Here is a 22361-nt window from a genome sequence, read left to right as displayed (position 1 = left end):
AAGGGTAAACGCAGACACACATTTATATATGACAAAAAACAGTGAAAATACAAAATTAAAAGTTAATTCAAAATATAAAAAAAACCCCACAAATTGTATTAAAAACTATAAAATGTATATAATACTAAAATATCACTACATGAAAAAGCTTCTCAAGGTTACGCATGTAACCATGGTTCCTCGAGGGAATGAGATGCTGCAGTTAACATTTTAAGTTAACATCTTGAATCTGCTTGAATTGAGCTTTACAGAGAGCCTCTAATACCACAACCAAGTCCCAGGGGGGAACACGGGACCGTACTGGAGGACTTAGCCTCAGCACACACCGCGGAGGAAACATGTCACTAGGGGGTGTTTGCCTACTGACTGGCCAACCGAGGGAGACACTTTTAAGGTGGAGTGGTTCAATCCTGCAGAAAACATGGCTTGTACAAACTCCAGAACTGTACCAACTGGGCAGTTAACAGGGTCAAGCTGGCGGTCTCTGCACCATGAGGTGAAGAGTTTCCACCTCGGGGTGTACAGTCTCCTCACTGAGGGAGCTCTGGATTGGAGGATGGTCTCAACAACCTCGTTTGAGAGACCGGATGCTATGAGCTGTGCCCCTTCAGAATGAACCAGCCTGACTTGCTGCCGCATACCCTTTGCCCACCAAAGCCGAAGTTTTTGTGAGCAGCTTGGAGGGCAACACCGGAGCCTTCAGAGACGATGCAGCCCCGAGGGACAGATAGCTCACATTAGCATAGTGATCTGATGCAGGGATGAAGAGGCGGGCTGAGAATGGCCAGTTCCACGATCTAATGATCTCTGAGCTTGGCCACCGCGCAAGTAATGACCTCTAAAAGCTCCTCATACCAGGGTGATTGGGATGGCGAATCCCCTTCCCCATCTCCCTGGGGGAAGAAACCACGGAGCATGCTTCCGATCCCAGGGATTGGGCACCGGATCTGGCAGATGAGGAAGGAGATAGGGACTTGCCCATCTCCATTCCCTCCATCAGATCCACCTGTGAAACCCATGAGTGCAGCTGTTGTTCTGCCTTGGCAGAAGCGGGGCCAGACCCGCAGGGAATGCTGGCGAAGGCTCCCTCCTCAAGAGAGCCCTCTGGGATCGAAGCGTCCAAATTGGCAATCCCAGGCAGACCATGCACAGACAATCTGAAGCGCGATCTGGAATCGCCCTGCAAATGCCTTTTCTTCACCTTGCTCTTAGACATATTTTTGAGCTTATAGTGACAAACAACACTAAACAGGACTCACAAGACAGACTGATAACATGCACACACAGAGTGCTTGCTGAAAGATGAGAAGCTGATGCCAGCTGCACAGCTAGAGCTTTTAGATTCCTGGTCCCTTACGTCACCCCACCCGTGATGTCACACCCTTCCATTGGACAGACTGCACACGATATTCAGAGTCGCTCATGCTCAAGGTGTTCCCCATAGTGTTTTAATTGCAGCTCGAGATCCTGAAGAGGAACTGGAGGTTCTGATGGGTTATTTTCAATTCTTTTTTTTTTTGTATTATTTAAAAAGTTTCAAACCTCATTTTGATTTTTGCAAAACATGAAAATAAAATAGACTACAAAAAATTTAAAAAATATTCTTAATTGACCTGTCTGATTAAATATAAATAAAATAATAAAACAAATAAAAAATAACACACTTATCCAAAGCAACTCACTGTACAAATGAAATCTACAGCAGACAATGAACAAAACACCCAAAACTAGAATTGCCATTTCATTTTATTCAATAAACTTGTCATAAATTATAGCACATTAAAATATTTTTTGTGTTGAGTTACAAAGTGGATAGCAACATTTGTTAGTGGCCTGATCGGTTTTCTCAAGGAAAACAATGCATTGTTACCCAGGGACGTCGTAGCTCCATTAAACGGTTTCAAGCAGCTGATGTTGAGAAGACGAGAGGAGAGTTCGAGCAGCCACTGTTGAGTCGATGCTGGATGAATTATTACACTATCATGATGGACACGACTTCACAAGTCACATTACATAAGGAGAGTAGGCATTGGGAGAGGGGAAGAGACAGGAGGGGAACAAAAGAAGAAAATAAAGAAAACATATAACAGTACAAAGTGTGTATGAATGGATGTTTTGCAGTGATTAATAATGCTCAACAAAGAGCTCTGAGTTTAGCTTGTATTAAAAAACCCAAATACATGCTTACAATGATTCTGACAATGGAAACGAACACAATAATTCAGTGTGAAAATAAACACAGAAAATGTTTTTCGCTGCGTCTTGGCTACTCATGATGATGGCTAAATATGAAAGGGGAGTAAGCAGATGAGAATGATTGACAACAGCTTGTTCAGTGTCTCTATGTGCAAGTCAAGTCCACTATATTTCAGCTTTGTCCTCTGCGCTCTATATTTCCCCATAATAGTCCATTAATCACTGACTTTTTAACTTCTTTTATACTTAATTGTCTTTAAACACCCCCCCCTTTCCCTCCCCCAGATGGGACACAGGCTGTGATTGGCCAGTGGGGTCAGGGGGCATGACTCTGCCTCTCTGCGGTCCAATCAAAGAGCTCCCTTGCTAAAGTTGAGCCGCGGAACAGAAGCTAACCTTAAACCTGGGGCCGGTTCTGTGGGGTTCCTCCATTCTACTTCGACATCTGCTGCTGAATGTGAAGCAAGAACTCATAATAAGAGAAGGCAGATTCAGTGCGGTCCTCCACGAGGTGCTGGAAAAAACTGGTCTTGGCCGAGCCATCGTCCCTGGAGAAAGACAATATTGCAAGAGGCTTAAAGTCATGCATTATCATTATTATTGGCTCTATGTTATTGTAAATTATTTATCTATGCATGTGCCTTCCAACCCATCATCAAAACGTAAATCATGAACATGCATAAAGCAAATAGGGAACATTTTTATTTCTGGTCTTTAAAAGTACATTTCGTACATAATCGAATTTTCTCATCTTGGAAGACATGGTGCGGAGTAACTTCATTTTGGGTGAACTATTGCCTGAAATCTAAAAAAAAACTTTCAAAGGAATGCAACTCCCACAGTGAGAGGAGGCAGTCTGTGATAGCATAAAAACACACCATCCTCCCTCAGCAACAATATGCTGCCCTGTGATTATGAATAACGGGCGGAAAGGGAAGGATACAGGGATTGAGAAAGATGGAGAGGAAGAACGCTGTATTGATTTAGGAGAAAAAGAGAGAGCAGACATACTTGACCACATGAAAAACAGGAGGGAAGGTTCTAGACTCCAGTAGCCAAGAAATGAACGCTCGGGTTCGCTCTGAATAAATCGTCTGCAGCTCAGGGATCTCAGTCTGGAAAATGATAACAACAACAATAAACGTGTTTTCAATTCATTCCAAAATTGCTTCTGTTTTCGTCAATAAGATGAAAGGTATAATGCTGTTCTGCGGCCAAAAAATATTCAAAATTAAATTAGTTCACAGATTAAATAAATTATATATGTTTATTGACTCTGTTTGATTGTCACTGCCCTTGGTAATATATAGGTGCTAAATCTTAAATCCAAAATACACAGAAACAGAATTTCTGAAATAAATCATATTTATTGTGAAACTGTTTATTGTTAAACTAAAAAGTTTAATACATTATTAAGTTGTTTAGGTTTAATTCATTTCATTGATTATTTTTAATAATTAAAAAAAAATGAATATATAAAAATTAAAACTGAAAACACAGAATTATTTAAAAATAATATAGAATTTTGGGAAATTTCAAGGAGCCCAACATTTTTTTTACACTTGATACATCTTTAATACATTTTTAAATAAGTTACACAATTGAAATTAATTAGACATGATTTTTGATTACTAACATTTAATTTAAACATTAATACAAAATGAAAAAAAAAGTTAAAACATTAAAAACTGGAATGTAGAAAAAAAATAAATAAATAAAGGAATTTAAGAAAAAATACAACTGATTTCATTTTAGGACAAATGGTCCTAAAATGTGTTTTTTTTTTTTTTTATTCTATAAGTTGCATGATTTCAATTAATTAGTCATGCTTTCTGATTACAAACATACAATTTAAACTTTAAAGCAGAATTTAAAATTTAACAGATAAAATAAAACGTTTGGGAAAAAATTAAACTGACTTCATAATATGGAGCATCTGGAACATTCAGATGTTTAGGACAGTGGTTTTTGTTTTGTTCTGAAACTGGAGTGAAGTGTGTGGGGTTTGGATCATTTAGAGAAAGGCACAGGTTATTTTAGTATCACTGAAAATACAGTTATAGATTTTGGTATTATTTTAAATTAGATTTTATACAGATGTTTTTAATTTATTTAAGCTTTAGTAATTTTGTTCAGTTTTTGTCGTTTTTATTAGTTTTTAGGACATTTCAGTCAATTTTAATTTGATTTCAAGTAATTAAATTTTTTTTTATGGCTTTAGTTTTAGTTGACGCCTATATATAAATGACCATAAAATAATAATATGAATATTAATAAGGTGTGGACAGCTGGTAACTATCTGATTACACAAGACTTTATGCCAATATGCTTGTATTTGTGACATCAATGCAATGTGATTTCTGAAAATGTCATTTTTGTAGCTTAGTGTCAAGTACATTGTGTGCTTTATGTGTCTTTTTTTAAAAGAGCAAGAAAGATCCTGTTGTCCTTAGAATAAATATGATATGTCACCTTTAACACAACAAGGTGAAAGAAAATACTTGTGAGAAATGGAAAACAGGTCACAATACACACACTCACCATGTTGGAGGGTAAGGATGAATAATTGGGGTAGCCCAACACGTCCCGTATGAATGTCTCATCACAGCACTTCCCCACCCACAAATACATCACCTACAGAGCAAAGGGCAGAAATCACGGTTTAGAATAAATGAGAGGAGCTGGGATCTTGATAAATTCATGTGTTTTCACGCAGTGATGCTTACGCTGCCACAGTCCATGAGGAAGGCTCCCTCTCTTGTGAGTTTCTCTGCAGTGAGCTGCAGTAAGGGAGGCTGAGGAATCACAGAGTCATTCAGGTGCAGCGCCGCCTAGAGGACAGATAACACAATCTATTTTTTCTATCCCACACTTAAAGGTGCTCTAAGTGATGTCACACATTTTTTAGGCCAAAACATTTTTTGTCACATCCAGCGAACATCTCCTCACTATCCGCTAGCTGCTTGTCCCCTGAACACACTGTAAAAAAACGGGGTCTCTCTAGACACCACAGGCTCCACAAACAACAAGAAAAACAAACTGGGCTCACCCGCACCACAAACTGTTCCAGCCAATAACCGACAAGAAAGATTTGGGGGTGGGGTTTGGGGGGGTTAGTGCACGGATGAGGAGGAGGGAGGATCTAGCTAGCCTCCATTTTGTTTGACAACAATTTGAACGTCAACAAGAAGTTACGACTCCCGGCATCGCTTAGAGCACCTTAAAAAATAAATAAATAAATAAATGGCTGCTGAAATTTGACTAGCTTTTGTTTGTTGATTTGCCTGATTGGTGCGGGATGATTTAGAAAAAGCATTTCAACTTCAACTGCCTTGAATAGTTACGTTTTGTTTGTTTGTCTGTTGCAGTGCCACAATACCACTATATAACTTAAGAAAGTCTGCTAATGATGTATAACCAAATGTGAGTAAATATTAGAGATACTAGTATCGGAAATATAACCGATACCACAACAAATTCTGGCATCGGCGAGTACATGAACCCATATACCGATCCGATACCATTTTCTTAAACAAGACCTAGGTATGACCGCTAGCTTTGCCGTACTGCTGCACAGTTCTTCTTCGTTGCTCAGAATGCATTGCAAACACAGGAAGTTCACTTCACAGTTCACAGGAATATCAACACTGATAAACATTAAATAAAAAATGTAATCCATATTAGCATCTATATACAGTAGGTTTGAAGTAGGGCTGCACAATTAATTGAAATAACCAAAAGTCATGATTTAGGTTGCTTAGAACTTGCCAGACATCTTCCCAAACTGTAACGAAAAGCACACATACACTGACTGTTGACATCAAAAGAAACACTTCAAAAGCTTCATGGAGTTATCAAAACAAAATTAATTAAAGACTGATGGTTTGATGTTTGAAAATTAACAATTTCAGACAGCCATAAATATTAGTTCTATAATTTATTTTAAAATAATAGTTATAATAATAAATAAACAAAAGTATTTTTATATTATCTACTAATAAATAATAGCAATATTAATAAACAATAAGAGCTAATAATAATGAAAAAATATTAATATTATTGTCATATTGTTATGTAAATCACAAAATTTTAAAACTATTTTAAAGCAATTTACAATAAGGTAACATTAGTTAGTGTTAGTTAATGCATTAATGTAAATTAACTAACAATGATCAATTCACTTGTTATTAGTATTTATTAATCTTTGTTAATGTTAGTTAATAAAAATACAGCCTTTCATTTTAAGCTTGTTATCTCATGTCCATTAACTACTGTTAACAGATACTTTTGATTAGTTAATGTTAAATTATTCTCCGTGGTCACGCCTCCAAGCAGGAAAGCGGTGGAAAGTTAATCCATTCTCATTTTATTTTCCCCATGGCGATTATGTGTTGCGCTATTACACCCCACGGTTTGTAGAAAACTAATAATACAGTCACTAATTAAAGGGCCAGCGCTCCCTGAATAACCTGGGATTAAACCTGCTGCTCAAAGGCTCAAAGGTAACAGATGCTGATAAAGAATATTAATCAGTATGGAGGGACTCTACAATCCTGCACTATTATATTCCACACCTGTATGAATGTGTGTTACCTGTTCGGTCATGTTGTCGATGCGGTACAGGTCTGGATGAACCATGTGCATGATCTGCTGCAGCGGCTGACTCTTTATCTCGCACATGGAAAACACTCGCTCATCCAGACGTGTGCTGGTGCCGGTCCGCAGAGCCTTCTGAAGGACCAAACACACAACATATGAAGTATATCAAATGTTAACATATTACTGCATTCTAAAGATCTGGGGTCTTCTGTTTTGCACGTTCCCCCCATTAAAACAGATTTGATCCTTTAAATGGCTTTTCAATGCCATGTGGTTATAAGGTGAACCACTGGTGGCGTATGAGCAAACAGCGCCCCCACCTGTTTGAGCAGAGCAAGTACATATAGAGGGAAGAGACGCAGGGCGGCAGGGGCGATCAGGCCGGAGGGCTGGATGTTTGAGCCGTTAGTGCGATATGACGTTAAACAATCCACCACAGCATTAACTAATGCATCTCTCGCGTCAGACAGACTGGAGGAGATTGAGCGATCGATAGCTGCGAACAGATACAAAGAAAGAGATGATGTTTCTAGCAAAGCAAAACCAAACAGAAATCAACCTAAATGATGAAAACACAACTCCACAGTGATTATTCTTTAATTTTAACATCATGCTGGTGAAAATATACACTCACTAGTGAGAAAATGTATGTCATTAAATTACCTTAAATTAGGGCTGCAACAACTAATCGCTAAAACTGTTACAAAATGATGATGTACTAAATCAGGGGTCTCCAAACTCTTGCAGAGATGAGCTCCAACCCTCATTAAACACACCTGAATCTAATCAAGCTCACACTAGGTCTGCTAATCAAGGTCTTACATAAAAGTACAACAAATCTTGAGTATCGATTTACTTCTAAAGCAGCTTACATGAAATTCTGCGTTTGAGAGGAGTTGTTCTTAACATATTTCCATTTTGAAGCTCCCTTTAACATAGGAGTAACGTTTTGACACAAATATAATTTTTCTTTGGTCAATTTTTTGTTCTTTAACATTTCTTACTTAAGTACAAAATTCAATGTTACACAAGTAACTGTAAGTTTGTATGAGAGAAGTCAATGTTTTCACTATTTAAGTTAATTAATGACAAAAGTCTTTTGAAACAGAAATTTTTAATGAATTAAAGTTACTAAATGCATTGCATTAACAGTGCTTTCATCTTAATGCATTGTATTTTCAGGGCTTGCATTTTTCGGGTTTGAAATTCAACTATATTTAAGCTGAAAAAACATTTCAACAACAACAACAACCAACAAAAAAATGCAATAATCAATTCCAAAACCTTCCAGATTTCATTTCCAAAATCAGTATGTTTAAAAATATGACTCTGATGGAGATTATGCATCAGTACTCTTCAGGTCCAATGCTGAATATTCTTCTGCATTTGAATCACTGAATTTGTAGGAGCAAGTTTGTAAAGCAAAATAAGTTAATTAAGTTGCATTTTTTTTAATTATTGCATTTAAACAAACTTTTTTGTCTAGAGCTTTGCACCAGTAAATATTGAGTCTGTAATTCTGTTTCTTTATTAGTTTCACAATCGTTATTATCAATTTTTACTTTCAAAAAGTACATACTTTTAAATACTATTTTGACATTTTTATTTGCACACAGCCTACATAAGATTCATTCACTGTAAATAATAGATTAAAAAGTTTTTTTAACTCAAATGACTGTTTATTATATAATCAGATTAAATTTATTAATTGGGGGGAAAAATTTAATTAATCTTTAGTTGCAGCCCTACTATAAATACATACAATACATAAATATATAAAATTACATATAAATATATACAACACATACATACTATAAACACAATATACATATACTAGCAAGAGGACACTCTGCATTATGTCAAGTATTGACATAATATACTGCCATTAAAATGTCAATGTGTTTGTTCTACTCACCCATGTTTGCCAGCAGGCATGTGATGGCCTGGATATCAGCTCCAGCAAACACTTCACTCAACTGACTGACCACCGGCAGACACAGAGTGTGCACTCGGATTCGACGTTTACCTGTCAATCAAAAATGCATACCAAAGAGAAATCCTACTCAGTTTGTGGGAGTGGTCTGATGTTCTAAACATGTCAAAAATGGACTTATTACCTTTGCTTGACGTGTAAAGAAGAGCCGCCTGAAAACAAGCAAGTGACGTATCAGCTAAACTCTCCTCGATGGACATCTGCACAGCAAAACCAGAGTCCGGGTTCACGTTGGCCAAAGAGAGCAGGTCAGTAGAACGCACAAAGAAGTTGCCATGGAAAGTGTGGATGGACAAGCCTATTGACCAATCAGAGACAGTGTCAATAAAAAATGGAAGTGTCAATCAAAGCCACTGTGGCACAGGATTAGCTCGTGTATCCCCACCCCCTTACCTTTGGTGCATCTGATCCTCATGACGGCTTCAAATCCGATCTTTCTGGTGAGGTATCGCTGCAGATCTTTCTGGAATTTCTGGCTCTGCGCGGGATTGTGAACATGATGGAAGGACGGGTAGTAAAAGACACTGCCGGCTGAGTATTTGGACACACATGCTGCACAAGAAGAAAAAAAAGTTATTGTTTCACATATAACTAAGAGCTGAGAAAGAACATTAAGTGTGTTCATGAGTACCTAAAGAAGCCAGGTCTGAGTACTGGGAGCTCAGTAAGAACAGATCCACTCCGATCTGCTGTCCTGAACAGTCCAGAGCCAGTTTCTTGTAAAAGTCTGTAGCAGGACCCAAGTGCTGGACATTCTGAACACAAACAAGCCAACAAAAACACTCAAACTGAATAAAATTTGCATCTAAGATACTTTAAGTTAATTAAACAGGAACACATTTAACTGCCATACAAGGATACTCAAGACATGTTTTATTGAATATATACATGTGTATTGAAACTGCCTTATGTCTTAGTAAAATATCAATAAATATGAATTGGAGGTTGATATTGGATTTTGCTAATATAATAATAACAATAATAATAATAATGTGCTTAAAGTAAGGCAATAAAAAGATTATTGTGCTGAAACTAGTTAAATTGAGTTATTGTTTGTGTTTGAAAGAAGCCGGAAAAGATTGTGTTCTTCCAGCTGCTCATTTAAAAAGATAAGCAAGATAAAAGATCTACTCTTAAAACAAATCTACAACATAATACAATATTAACACCATAAAGTCATAATTCATCAAAGGCAGATCATAAAGAATCGCTTGGCATAAATTTGTGGTATTAACTGTTCAACAGCGGCACATTTTGACTTTGAACATGCAGTGCTCACATTTATTTGATGGAAGCATAAACTTTAAATTGTAATAGTTCAATAATCACATAAAGCAATTCTTTTTTTTTTGTCCCAAAATGTAAGACCTCTTGAGACTAATTACGACTTTTTATGAATTTAAATTTGTCCAAACTGAATTTAGGACTTTTTAAAGAAACTAAATGACCAGAATATTTGTATTGTATAGTCATGACTCCAACAACTTGGTAGGGACAATTTCTATGCAAGTAAATGTTAATTCCCTTATAACTTGTTTAAAAAACGTCCCCGTGTTCCAATCACTGAGCAGCCACTGATATAAATGTTTGCATTTATGCATGATCAGGGTCTGTTTAAGTTGAATGATGACTCAGGAGTGGTACCTTGGTGCTGGATCTGAGGTTGGGGTCTTCCCGTGACTGCAGGAGTCCAGCGCCGAGGGTGGGCAGCTGGGTCTGAAACACGGACACCCGGCCTCCTGTCGGGCACATGAGTTTATACGCCGCCTGTAGAGCCGGACCCAGAGCGCTCTGAGTCTCACGCGTGTGCATGAACATCCCCGGCAGCGCATTCAGCAGGTCCTTCACCAGCTGCGTGCACATGCACAAACACACTCTGTCAGATAATGCAGCTGCAGACAAAGCTTGTGTGATACAGAGACAAAAGATGAAGCTGGGAAATGGGAACACAAACACAGCTGACCTCACACAAACAGAGATATAAGGTCTTAAAATACAGACAGACAGAACGATAAGATTCAAACCTCTTTACTCTCTTTGAGATTCACCAGCAGATTGTCGTGTGTTGGGATGAAGACATCTAAGAGAAATTAAAAACAAACATCTCTAAGTCACTCAGATATAATGCAATGCAATGTTCTGTAGGCCTGTATATTCTACATATACATTTAAAGTGGTTAGTCAAGTAAAGAGAAGATATGTAAATTTTAGCATAATATAATGTATGTGAAAGTGGCTATTCTCAATCAAAACTGGAACATTACAGATTACAAAACATTGCAGATTAATTAGACGAAAGTCACTCTTAATGTTTAATGCCAAAAGCAGTGAACAGATGAAGAAAAGTATGAGAATCAGACAGGATTACCATCAATATCAGACACCACCAGCATCTGAGGCTGAGAAAGACCCTCCTGCAGGTTATAGAAGTGGACGGTGCTGTCAAACGTCACAAACCCGATACGTGTACGAGTATCTCCGGGCAACCTGAGAGAGAAACGTGCATGTGTGGTCACATCTGAGGTGTGTGACACTCAAAAACATATCATCAGCTGTAATATCTCACTTTTCTAGGTTGTCCAAAAATGACTGGCAAAACACATTCAAGTAGCCCGACTCCACAGCATTATGAGACACATCCAACACGAACAGGTACACAGCAGGCTGAGGAGGCCGAAGCTAGAGACAGAAAGCAAATGTCAAATAAAAAGCAATCGTAGCATTAAAGTTCTTTGAAGACGGGGAAAACGCTCACCATGTAATCAGAGGAGGCGATGAACTCCACAGTTGAATTCTGGACCTCTGGTCTCTTGTGAGGCTCACCGTATGAACGAGTTACAGGATTATACATGAACTCATCAGGGACTGATTGAACAGAAGACAATTTATCAGAACAGAAACACGTTAATGTGAGAAGACATTTAATTTAATAGTAACTTATGGTACAGTTACCATCATTATATACAGTTTTGCATAATGTCAGTTAACGCTCATATAACATGAATGTAAACAAGTAAACATTTAATCTTTTTTATTTTGATGGCTTTTATTTTTAAATTATTTTAGTTTGACGTTTTTATGATTCCATTAATTTCCTTTATTAACCCCAGCTCGCGAAATCCTAAACCAGACTAACCAAACACAATTGTAAAACTCTTACCATCATTGACTCTGTAACACAGATTACACTTCCACCTGCGCTGATCCAGAAACGAAACAAAAGGGTTTATATATGTCCGACATGATCGACAACGAACTATAGTGTTCGAGGTGATGACTGGTAACTGCTGCAGAGACAAAGAGAGAGTGAGAGAGAGTTAATGAAAAGAGAATTAAATCTGCACTATCATGTTCTAATGGCATGTCAGTAAAGCTCTAGATAAGACAACATGACACCCGCTATCTGTCATTCAGACGGTTTCATATCAAAACCTGATAAAAATGGTTTGCACTCATGTGGGAACTCAGACTGAAGTTTACTAAAACATATGAAATGGGATAAGGTGTTCATGATGGTAATTTCACAACAATTGTACCAAACCTAACACTAATCACAAGACAATTTTGATTCAACTGATTATCTTAAAATGGCCAAAAACCATTCAATGATTTGAGTTTGATTTGTGCTTTCTGGTCCTACCGTTAAATCTCTGAAAGGATGCAGCAGTAATCCAAGAGGCAGACGAGCTTTATTCAACAGCGCTTGAGTCTGGGGAATGTTAGTGAGTGTACAGCGAAAAGTGCTGGAAGAGAAAGCCAAAGAAAGAAAGAGAAACTGTTGAACAATAAAAACAAAGCTGCTTCTCTGTCTGCACCTGTTGTGTGAAACAACAACCTCCTACAAACACGTGTCATCTCTCTGCTCTTACTCGGGGCTGCAGTTGACCTTGCACAGGTCATTACTCAGGTTGGGCTCAGGTGGAGGTGCACGTTTGGGAGGAAGGATGTTTCTCTCCTGGAGTAGATTCACGGGTCTCAAGGTTTCAACCTCCAGTTCAGGAACGCCGCTGAGGCCTCCTAACGCTGAGGACAGCTCAGACAGAGATGGGAAAGGCTACAAAAACACAAACAGCCATTTTAGAAACCTCTGCCTAAATGACACAGACTTTCTGAATCACAAACTAGTGTCAATACCTGCGAGTACGGCTGGTATCCTGGTGGGTTGTATCCTCCTTGAGAGGGGGAGGAGTCTGGCCTGGGGGCGGGGTTTTGTTGGTAAGCAGGATGCATGGTTGGATAATTATATCCGAAGGGTGGAGCTTGTCTGGCAGGAACACTAGTTGGAGGAGCTGCAAGATCTGATTGAAGAACGAGAGAAAGCCCAGATGAATGTGTGTTAGCAAATCATTCAAGAGTAGATCAGGCATGGAGATGTCTTAGTGAGCATTGTAAGGAGCATTGTACCCGAATAACCACCGCCCTCTAGAGACTCATAACTGTTGGGAACCGGAGAGGCGCTGCCTGTTGTTGTAGACGAGCTGTCTCCACCTGTGAGAGTTTACAAACAAACAGGCAAGAGGCATGTGCAATTTAGGACGGTTCTCATTTTCATGAAACACGCACACAAGTAAATGACTCAAAAACTCCAGAATGCATATCGTTGAACTATTTCACTAAATTGTTTGAAACGCTGATTCAGCAGCTTCTATAGGTTTATGTGTGGCATATCATGTCCAGAAATAATATGCTTATTACATTTGTATTTATTTGAATAAATATGCTAAGAAACTAAAACCGCCAGAAGGTGGCATTAAATGTCTTTATGAGTCATTAATTCATTCGATTTGTTCAAATGGCTGATTCATTCAGGAATTAAGTAAATGGTTCTCTCAATCAATGTGCCTTTGAATCATTGGTTTACACAATTCATTCAAAACGAGGATTCATTTAGCAACTAGATGCTGTGTTGCTTCATTGTGTTGTCCTGCGGTGGCAAAAACACACAATATTAACTTCTACTATTGTACAAAATCACATTTGCACTCTTGCTTTTCATGCGAAAACAGCACTTGTGTTATAATTGCATATCGTTATTCAAATACAAGACAAAAAACTCATACAGGGGGATTTTTTTACCTCAATATCTTGGAATTTTAGGGCATCTATGGAGTTGTTTCCCTGCATCATGTTTGTCAACACTCGGTTGTATTAAAATGTAAGATGGGGCGAGGTCAGTGCCAGCGCATTATTTTTGTCACAAGTAATTAAGTTTATATACATAATATACAATTGTGGCCAAAAGTTTTGAGAATTACATAAATAATGGAAATTGGAAAAGTTGCTGCTTAAGTTTTTATAATAGCAATTTGCATATACTCCAGAATGTTATGAAGAGTGATCAGATGAATTGCATAGTCCTTCTTTGCCATGAAAATTAACTTAATCCCAAAAAAACCTTTCCACTGCATTTCATTGCTGTCATTAAAGGACCTGCTGAGATCATTCCAGTAATCGTCTTGTTAACTCAGGTGAGAATGTTGACGAGCCCAAGGCTGGAGATCATTATGTCAGGCTGATTGGGTTAGAATGGCAGACTTGACATGTTAAAAGGAGGGTGATGCTTGAAATCATTGTTCTTCCATTGTTAACCATGGTGACCTGCAAAGAAATGCGTGCAACCATCATTGCGTTGCATAAAAATCACTTCACAGGCAAGGATATTGTGGCTACTAAGATTGCACCTAAATCAACAATTTATAGGATCATCAAGAACTTCAAGGAAAGAGGTTCAATTCTTGTAAAGAAGGCTTCAGGGCGTCCAAGAAAGTCCAGCAAGCGCCAGGATCGTCTCCTAAAGAGGATTCAGCTGCGGGATCGAAGTGCCACCAGTGCAGAGCTTGCTCAGGAATGGCAGCAGGCAGGTGTGAGCGCATCTGCACGCACAGTGAGGCCAAGACTTCTGGAAGATGGCCTGGTGTCAAAAAGGGCAGCAAAGAAGCCACTTCTCTCCAAAAAAAACATCAGGGACAGATTGATCTTCTGCAGAAAGTATAGTGAATGGACTGCTGAGGACTGGGGCAAAGTCATATTCTCCGATGAAGCCCCTTTCCGATTGTTTGGGGCATCTGGAAAAAGGCTCGTCCGAAGAAGAAAAGGTGAGCGCTACCATCAGTCCTGTGTCATGCCAACAGTAAAGCATCCTGACACCACTCATGTGTGGGGTTGCTTCTCATCTAAGGGAGTGGGCTCACTCACAATTCTGCCCAAAAACATAGCCATGAATAAAGAATTCTGACAAACTCCAAGAAGTCCAAGAAGCAAGAGAAAGAGAATTTTACTTGCCCAACCGGACAAGTAACCTGTTGAAAATTTTAATAACAAACAATAACTAGGGCAGCACCAAAACTTTAGTTAAATAAACAAGTAATATTAACTGACTTACATTTTAGACACATTATGGATAGTTTTTCCTCCATTTCGCTAACAAAAATAGTTCTAAGCAAAGCTACAGCAGAACAGTCGCGCATCTCCGCTTCAGTTATTGAATGAATCAGCCATTTGAACAAATCGGTTGAATCAATGATTCACTCAGTAAGACAGTGACTTGCCACCACCTAATGGTCATTTAATTTCATATTTAAAAGTATCATTGCATTTTTCCAACATTTAATATGAAAATAAATGATCTAATAACATTATTTATGCATTTGCAATTTTGAGTAAATTAATTTATGGAACATATCGTCATTAAACAGTCTGAGTAAATACATCTAAATGGCACTTTTTTTGGCAATTTAAGGCAAATATAAAAAAATATGCTGAATAAGGTAAAACCTGATAAAGCACTGATGAGATTAATAATAAATTACATTTGTGCCAAAAAACAAAAAAACATTTAACAAGTACCTGTCAAGAAGTGAATGATTTACTTGTCCGAAGTACAAGCTCATGTCAAAGCTAAATGCCGAGCCCTGATACATACACACACACACACACACTTAAAATGTTTAACATTAAAATATTATAATATAGCAAATATTCTTCCCTTGTAAGTATTTAAGAAAACACATTCATATTATATATATATATATATATATATATATATATATATATATATATATATATATGTGTATTCTCAATATTCCCTGACATATAGTGATATTACAAAGCCAGGACTCTTAGAGAAGACAATAATCCTCAGATCTTAACCTAACACTAATCATCCATAACCCGAAGCTGCGATCAATCTACTACCTCACTGGATCAGCAGCCTGAAATTAAGAACAGATAGAGATTGAAACATCCACACAGAACATAAGTGGACACATGACATTTGACTTTGGGTGCCTGAAAAAAACAAAAACCAAAAAAAAAAAACAACCAAACCCGAGACTCCCCCTCGAGTGCAAGAAGTCCAAGAAAGGAGCGGTTTCACTGAGGATGATGAAACCTCTGGAGTGAGTGATGAATTGGTAGCAGTCTTAAACATCACACATCCAAACTCCCCATGAGAAAACACGGAACACCAACACACACTTCATAATGAAGAGCTAAAAATACAATCTGCCCACGACACTCTCACACACTTCTGTATGAAGCAGGAGCAAACAGGGTTACGAAGATTACCAGTCCATTAACAGGAGACTGAAAAAATGCCAGAGCGTAAACAGCGATTCCGGAAAACTCTTAGACCCGACCGAGTCTGCACTGACTTCACAGCTGAATGATATTATGACCGTGTTGTTAGAAAACCCAACCAATGTAAATTAAAATCAGCATCATTAGGGGTTATTTAAATATACTCACTACAGTCAAAAGTTTAGAATTAGATGTTTAATATTCCTGAAAAAATTCTCCAAGTTATCAAACTTTATCCTCGTGTAAAGCGATATGTTCCATTTCAACTGGCTGACTTTTTGTTTTTGTTGAAAAATGAAACTAGATTATCTCACCACTCTGTACGTTCAACTTTATCCCCATACATACAAAATGTAGAGGTATATACTAAATAACAAATATCAACTGTTAGATTGCTTGTATAATCACAAAATTTAACTAGATCACTGTTCAGCTCTAATCTGTTAAATGTGACTGTAAGCCATGATAGTAAAAACATTAACATCAAGATTTTCTGTAAAGCTGCATTGATTAGTATATATTCTAAGAACCATACAAATAAATTTGACTGAATAACCAATGAAATTTGACAATGTACAATACAAAAGTGTGTGCTTGACTGTCCAATGTTATGAATAAACTAAAAGCGATAGCAACAATGACTTTTAACGTCTCTCTTTATGACTTATTATATATTCAGAATACAGAAAAAAGTGCATATTAAGCATATTTATTTCCACAACAATAACAGGACACCATATGCTGAATTTCCTTCCTTAATTCATGTATTGTACAAATTGCAATATGATAATTCAGAGCTATTCATCTTTTTAGACACACTGTTTTCCATGACAAAAAGATCCATTTATATTAATATATTCTATCAATATTTTATTACATTAACTCACCATTAAAATCACTCAAATAAATCCAAATACTAAACACATACATATACACATATACTGTATATATATGATATGAATACTTTCATTAATTTTCATTAGCCAAAAACTATGCAGTATGGTAGTTAATCGTTTCAAACGTGTACACTTGAAGAAGCTCAGTGAAGGAAGGTCATCAGAAAAGCAAGATGAACACACACAACAAGAACACAGAGTGGATGAATGTGTGTGTTTATGGGAATTTGTAGACTTCAAGTGAATAAATAACTGGCAAGAATGAGACATGAAGCAGTTAAAGACAGCAGAACGTGTGTATATTCATGTTGTTAATCATTTTAAACGGGAGGTCTAGGGATGGAACAAATCAGAAATCTGGGATAGAGTGATGAAGGAACGTCGGGTGAGTGGAAGAATGAAAAAGCGAAAGCAGACCTGCTTCCTCATCCTCCTCATCCTCTTCCTCATGGTCAGAACTGGATGAGGAGTGGTTGCCCGCGGCCGAGCTAACAGCGTTATTCACCCCACGGTCACCGTACAGCAGCCCTGAAATACAGCAACCATCAGAGACAACAGACGGGGTGAGTACAGAAGAGAGAGAGGACAAGAACTCAGCTGGAGTTTGTGCTTCTCCTTCCCAAACCACACAAGAACACTTGTATGACCCGAAAACTAACGACACATGGTGTGGGGAACAGAAAAAAGAGAGATGAACGAGTGAGAAAAGCAAGCAGAATGATAAGATAGATTCTCTCTGTTGACACGTAAGAAACAAAGCACATGTTTCGCTAAAGAATCATCAGAAGAGACCAGACCTGTCAGGAATGACACACCAACAATCATAATGATGACTGCAACAACGGATCCATGAAAACACACAATGAAAAAAGCTGACAAGACACTTTAAAGCACCAATGCAGTTTTTGGCAAAATTGGAAGCAAAAAAATTTTATACTGTCCACCCCTAATCTTCATCATCATTTATACACATATTTAATCAAAGGTTTTGGCCAAATTGTGCAGCCCAGCAAACCTTTTCTTTTTACCTTTTAAAATAGCAAGTTTTATCATAAAATCTACAAACAGTTTTGCTTTTATATTAAATTATGATGTGTAATAAAATGCATTTTCTTTTTTCAAATAATGATATATATATATAGGTGATTTACTCAAAAGTTTTAATACTAATCAGCAAAACTATAATAAAAAATAAAAAACCAAGCATTTTTCAAAATACAGTCTACTTAAAGAAATGAAGCGGGAGACTGTCAATTCAGGTGTGAAAGTGAATGGTTTGTACCTGGATGGTGTCGTGGTGAGGAATGCACAGAGGTGCCTGGCGTTCCTGAGGGTGGTCTCTCTTTATCAGGGCCCTGTGAGTGTGGAGGGGCTGCAGCGTAATGATGACTCATGGGGTTGTGGAGGTTTTGATCATTGTGTTGTTGAACTAGAGACACATGGGATAATACACGATCGATAAAACTGATCCAAGCATGATACGCGTGTTTGATTCCATTCTGTTGCATGAACATACATCATGAATTCAAACCGACCTGCATTTGATTGGCCATTGACAGTGGCTGCTTGACCGAGAGGCGGGGCTCCGAAGCCCAGGTGAGCTGGTGTGGGCGTAGTCCCGATCCCTTGAGAATACTGTTGTAAAGAACTTTGGGTCGGTGGCGGTGGCTTTACTGTAGAAACAGGCAGCTGCTCAGTGGCGGTTTGGGAGGATTTCAGTGTGCCGTACTGGCCGCTCCCAGGGGCTGATGGGTAAGAAACGATGGGGTACAGCGGGGCACAGAGGTTGTTGCCACTGGATGCTGGCACTAAGCCTGGCTGCAGCTGCTGAGCTTGGGGCTGAGTTTGCCCCTGTGAGGGGCGACTACATGTCTGTCTGTAATATCCGGCTGGCATAGCGTACGGTGCAGTCTGCTGGAATGACTGTCCCGGGGCGTCTGAGGTGGAGTACTGATGCGTTCTTGGTGGTGCTGGACATGGTGACGGCCCTGAGCTGTTCTGGTAGTAGTTCCCACTATACCCTGTGCTTGAAACTGGGGTTTTGCCAGCAGGAGAAGCACTGTGTCCCGTCACGGTGGGGTAAGCTGCGGGCAGAGCAGAACTATAGTAGCTGGGAGCTGGATACATGGCTGGGTACGTCTGTTCCGGACCTGGCAAAAACAACAACATGAATTTTATTTGTGCTTTCAACATGAAAATGATATGGAAATGTGACACTTTCATGTGACAAATTCTATGTTTTAACTGACCTGTGAAAAACAACAGCAGGTCAACACACACACACATACATTTTATATATGTATAATTTATATATTTTACATAAACTACAAAAAAAAATTCAAGGCAACATTTCTCAATTTCATTTATGGCGCGTTTCCACCGAGTGGTACGGTACGGTACGGTACGGGTCGGTATGGGTCGGGTCTGTTAACCATGATTTGGCTAGCGTTTCCACCGCCAACAGTACCCTTACTTGATAGGCGTGGTGTATTCCAGAAAGTAGTGATAACGTCACTTGATAGGCGTAATTTAAAAATGGCGCCTCGTGTGTTGTGTCTTTCCCCTTGCGGGACGCGCAAATGACGATTCTCTGTCAACCAATCAACGTTCTGCAGTGAGTCTAGCTCCACCCTTTAGTACCGTTTAGTACCAACGGAAGGGTACCCAAAAAGTGGTACGGTACGGTTCGGCTTTTTGGTACCATTCTCAACTTTTGGCAGTGGAAACGCAAATAAAAGGGTACCGACCCGACCCGTACCGTACCGTACCGTACCACTCGGTGGAAACGCGCCATTAGTTTACACTGGTGTACTAAAATAGCTAAAACTGAAAACCTAGACATTAAAAAAAACAACAACAAAAAATATGTAACATTTTAATTTATGTAAAATATTCAAAACATTAATGAAAACTACAATATAATATAATAAACACTGCATGAAAATCCATGGTACTTTAAAGAATACAATTTTCTTAATGTGTCCAAAAGATTTTTTTACATGGATTTTTCCCTGTCTTTAATATTAAATGGCAATTATACAACATGCACATGTCACTCCATATTACACATTATTTACCATATTATTTCGGTTATACGGTTTAACAGTAATATATTTTCAAATTCTATTAACATTTTTTAAAGTACAGCTCACATTCAGAGAACCTAAAAAAGACAGCGAACTGCATTAAAGTCATGTTTTAAGAAATTAAACAATAACCGTTGGATATTTTTGAATATCTGTAGTAATGTATGACATTCTGCGTTGGTTTTTATACAGTCTATGGTTGATCTGCGTCAGATATGCGCAATTACGCGAACTCAACTTACAACTAATAAAATCGGACACACGATCGAGACAGAGACATATTTAAGCTCCAAATTAATATAATCAAAATGACAAAATCGTAACAGATTAAAAACCCGGACCTTTAAGCATTTAAAACGAGAAAAATAACACCCAAGCTACCTTAACTAAACTAGCCGCTATCGGGCTAATGACAGGAGACGGACACACACTAACTGTAAACTTCATTAAAACACACCGAGAGCTGCTCTATGATGTTAAAGACAGGTACAGAGGACTGTTCCTGTGATGTGTGATCTGTTTCGGTCGAAGTCTCCACCCAGAGACGCCGATGACAGGTGCTTTAGCTCGGCCTCTGTCTCGGGCCTTTAACGTTAGTTAGCAGACCTCTTCGAGCTTTAGCAAATATTATTGAAAAGAGTTTTAGCATTTGGCGAGTTCGGTTAGCAGTTAGGATTTTATCTTAACACTTAGCCAGTAATCTTAGCATTTGATTGTGATATTCGCGTTAACTTTAGCATGTTAGCTCAGGAGGTTTCGCTTTAATCCCGTGAATTACCGTTCTGACAGGACGCCGCTGCTGACGCCGCCGCTCCGCCTCCGTTTTGAGTTGATTTCATGCTGTAATTATTCACGGACGAGCTCGGATTGGCGTAACCCTGTGTGGACATCTCTATCCGAGTGGTTGAAGAGTATAAAATACACGACGCTGTCACCAGTTGTGGGTCTCCATCGACCTGCCCACAGCTGAGCGGAGGGTCTGTCCGAGTAACGGTGCTGAATCTGTTCAGTATCTGATCACGGGCCGCTGAATCCAGAGATCAACAGCGACGTCACTCAGAGCTCTTCAAAATAAAAGCGTTGAAAAAAAAAAAAAAATTAAATCAAATAAAACAATAAAAAAATAAATACAGTGATATAAATGAAATAAAATAAAACACCCGAAAAAAATGGCTTTTTGTCCAAATTCAGAGATTAATTTTATAGTTAGTAATTACAGGTTTAGGTGTCACGTTGCTCATCTTGAGTGAACTGATCCATCGTTACTCCCTGTAAAGATGTAAGACACTGTTTTTAAAAGGATATATTTGTGTTTTATTGTTACATCTGTGTACATTTCGTTAGATGATGAAAAAATGAAGAAATATTAACAGCCAATTTACTAGTAATTATAGATCCTTAAGAAGGACTCATCAATGACTTGGAGAAATATACATTTACTTATATACTAGCGTTTTGTACAATACAGCAAGAAACAAATCAGCTTCCTAGAAACACAAATTCAACGATTTTAAATCAACTTCAATTTCAGCTGTAAAATTGCGACCGTGAGTATTTCATATTAGCATAAAAATGTTTCTATTTGGCAACTAGCTGGAAAATGTTTGTTAAAAAATGTATTAATTTAAACTAATGGAAATCAGCTATACAAGTAATTAAATTAAGCTAAAAATCAGAAGACAATAGTGTCATTATTTAGCTCAGTTCAGATTCAGTGTTGATTTAATTCGGTGTCGGTGTTATAAAGTTAATAAATTATGAAATGGCTTAAAAAAAAAGCTCTACAACAGACAATAGTGCCATTAAATTCGGTTTCTGAAAACACGTTTTTATATTCTCATCCGATAGTGTCAGTGCAGTCAAACTGACAATGTTATTGAATATCAGCCGTCTTTCAAGCACCATCTGAGCGAGTCAAAGGTCACAGTGGTAATAAACATTGTAAAACAATCCCTCCTGCTCCCATGGTGTGTAAGAAATGTTATGGAAATTAATGCTGTTTTTGACCTGTGA

The 22361-nt window shown here is 38.1% G+C and overlaps 1 protein-coding gene across 2 annotated transcripts; it reads right to left on the bottom strand.

Annotated features, from left to right (window-relative positions):
- Window positions 1-1728: 1728 nt before the first annotated feature.
- Window positions 1729-21370, bottom strand: LOC132113941 (protein transport protein Sec24B-like). Of its 2 annotated transcripts, XM_059522001.1 has the most exons (24): window positions 21127-21370; window positions 18798-19412; window positions 18545-18691; window positions 17680-17790; window positions 13193-13276; window positions 12923-13086; window positions 12658-12842; window positions 12429-12531; window positions 11949-12075; window positions 11544-11653; window positions 11355-11467; window positions 11157-11275; window positions 10813-10868; window positions 10433-10639; window positions 9420-9543; window positions 9182-9340; window positions 8913-9086; window positions 8711-8821; window positions 7116-7291; window positions 6790-6927; window positions 4923-5027; window positions 4738-4830; window positions 3208-3311; window positions 1729-2744 (listed from the first exon to the last, which is right to left on the bottom strand). In XM_059522001.1, exons 1-24 carry the CDS (start codon window positions 21236-21238, stop codon window positions 2630-2632), a joined length of 3552 nt encoding a protein of 1183 aa, XP_059377984.1. In that variant the 5' UTR covers window positions 21239-21370; the 3' UTR covers window positions 1729-2629. The 2 variants fall into 2 exon arrangements, with proteins under 2 accessions (XP_059377984.1, XP_059377985.1); XM_059522002.1 differs by lacking the exon at window positions 17680-17790.
- Between the last annotated feature and the right edge of the window lie 991 nt (window positions 21371-22361).

Source organism: Carassius carassius, chromosome 33 (genome assembly GCF_963082965.1).
Source record: "Carassius carassius chromosome 33, fCarCar2.1, whole genome shotgun sequence".
Lineage (NCBI taxonomy): Eukaryota > Metazoa > Chordata > Actinopteri > Cypriniformes > Cyprinidae > Carassius > Carassius carassius.
This window is presented reverse-complemented; position numbering and strand designations above follow the sequence as displayed.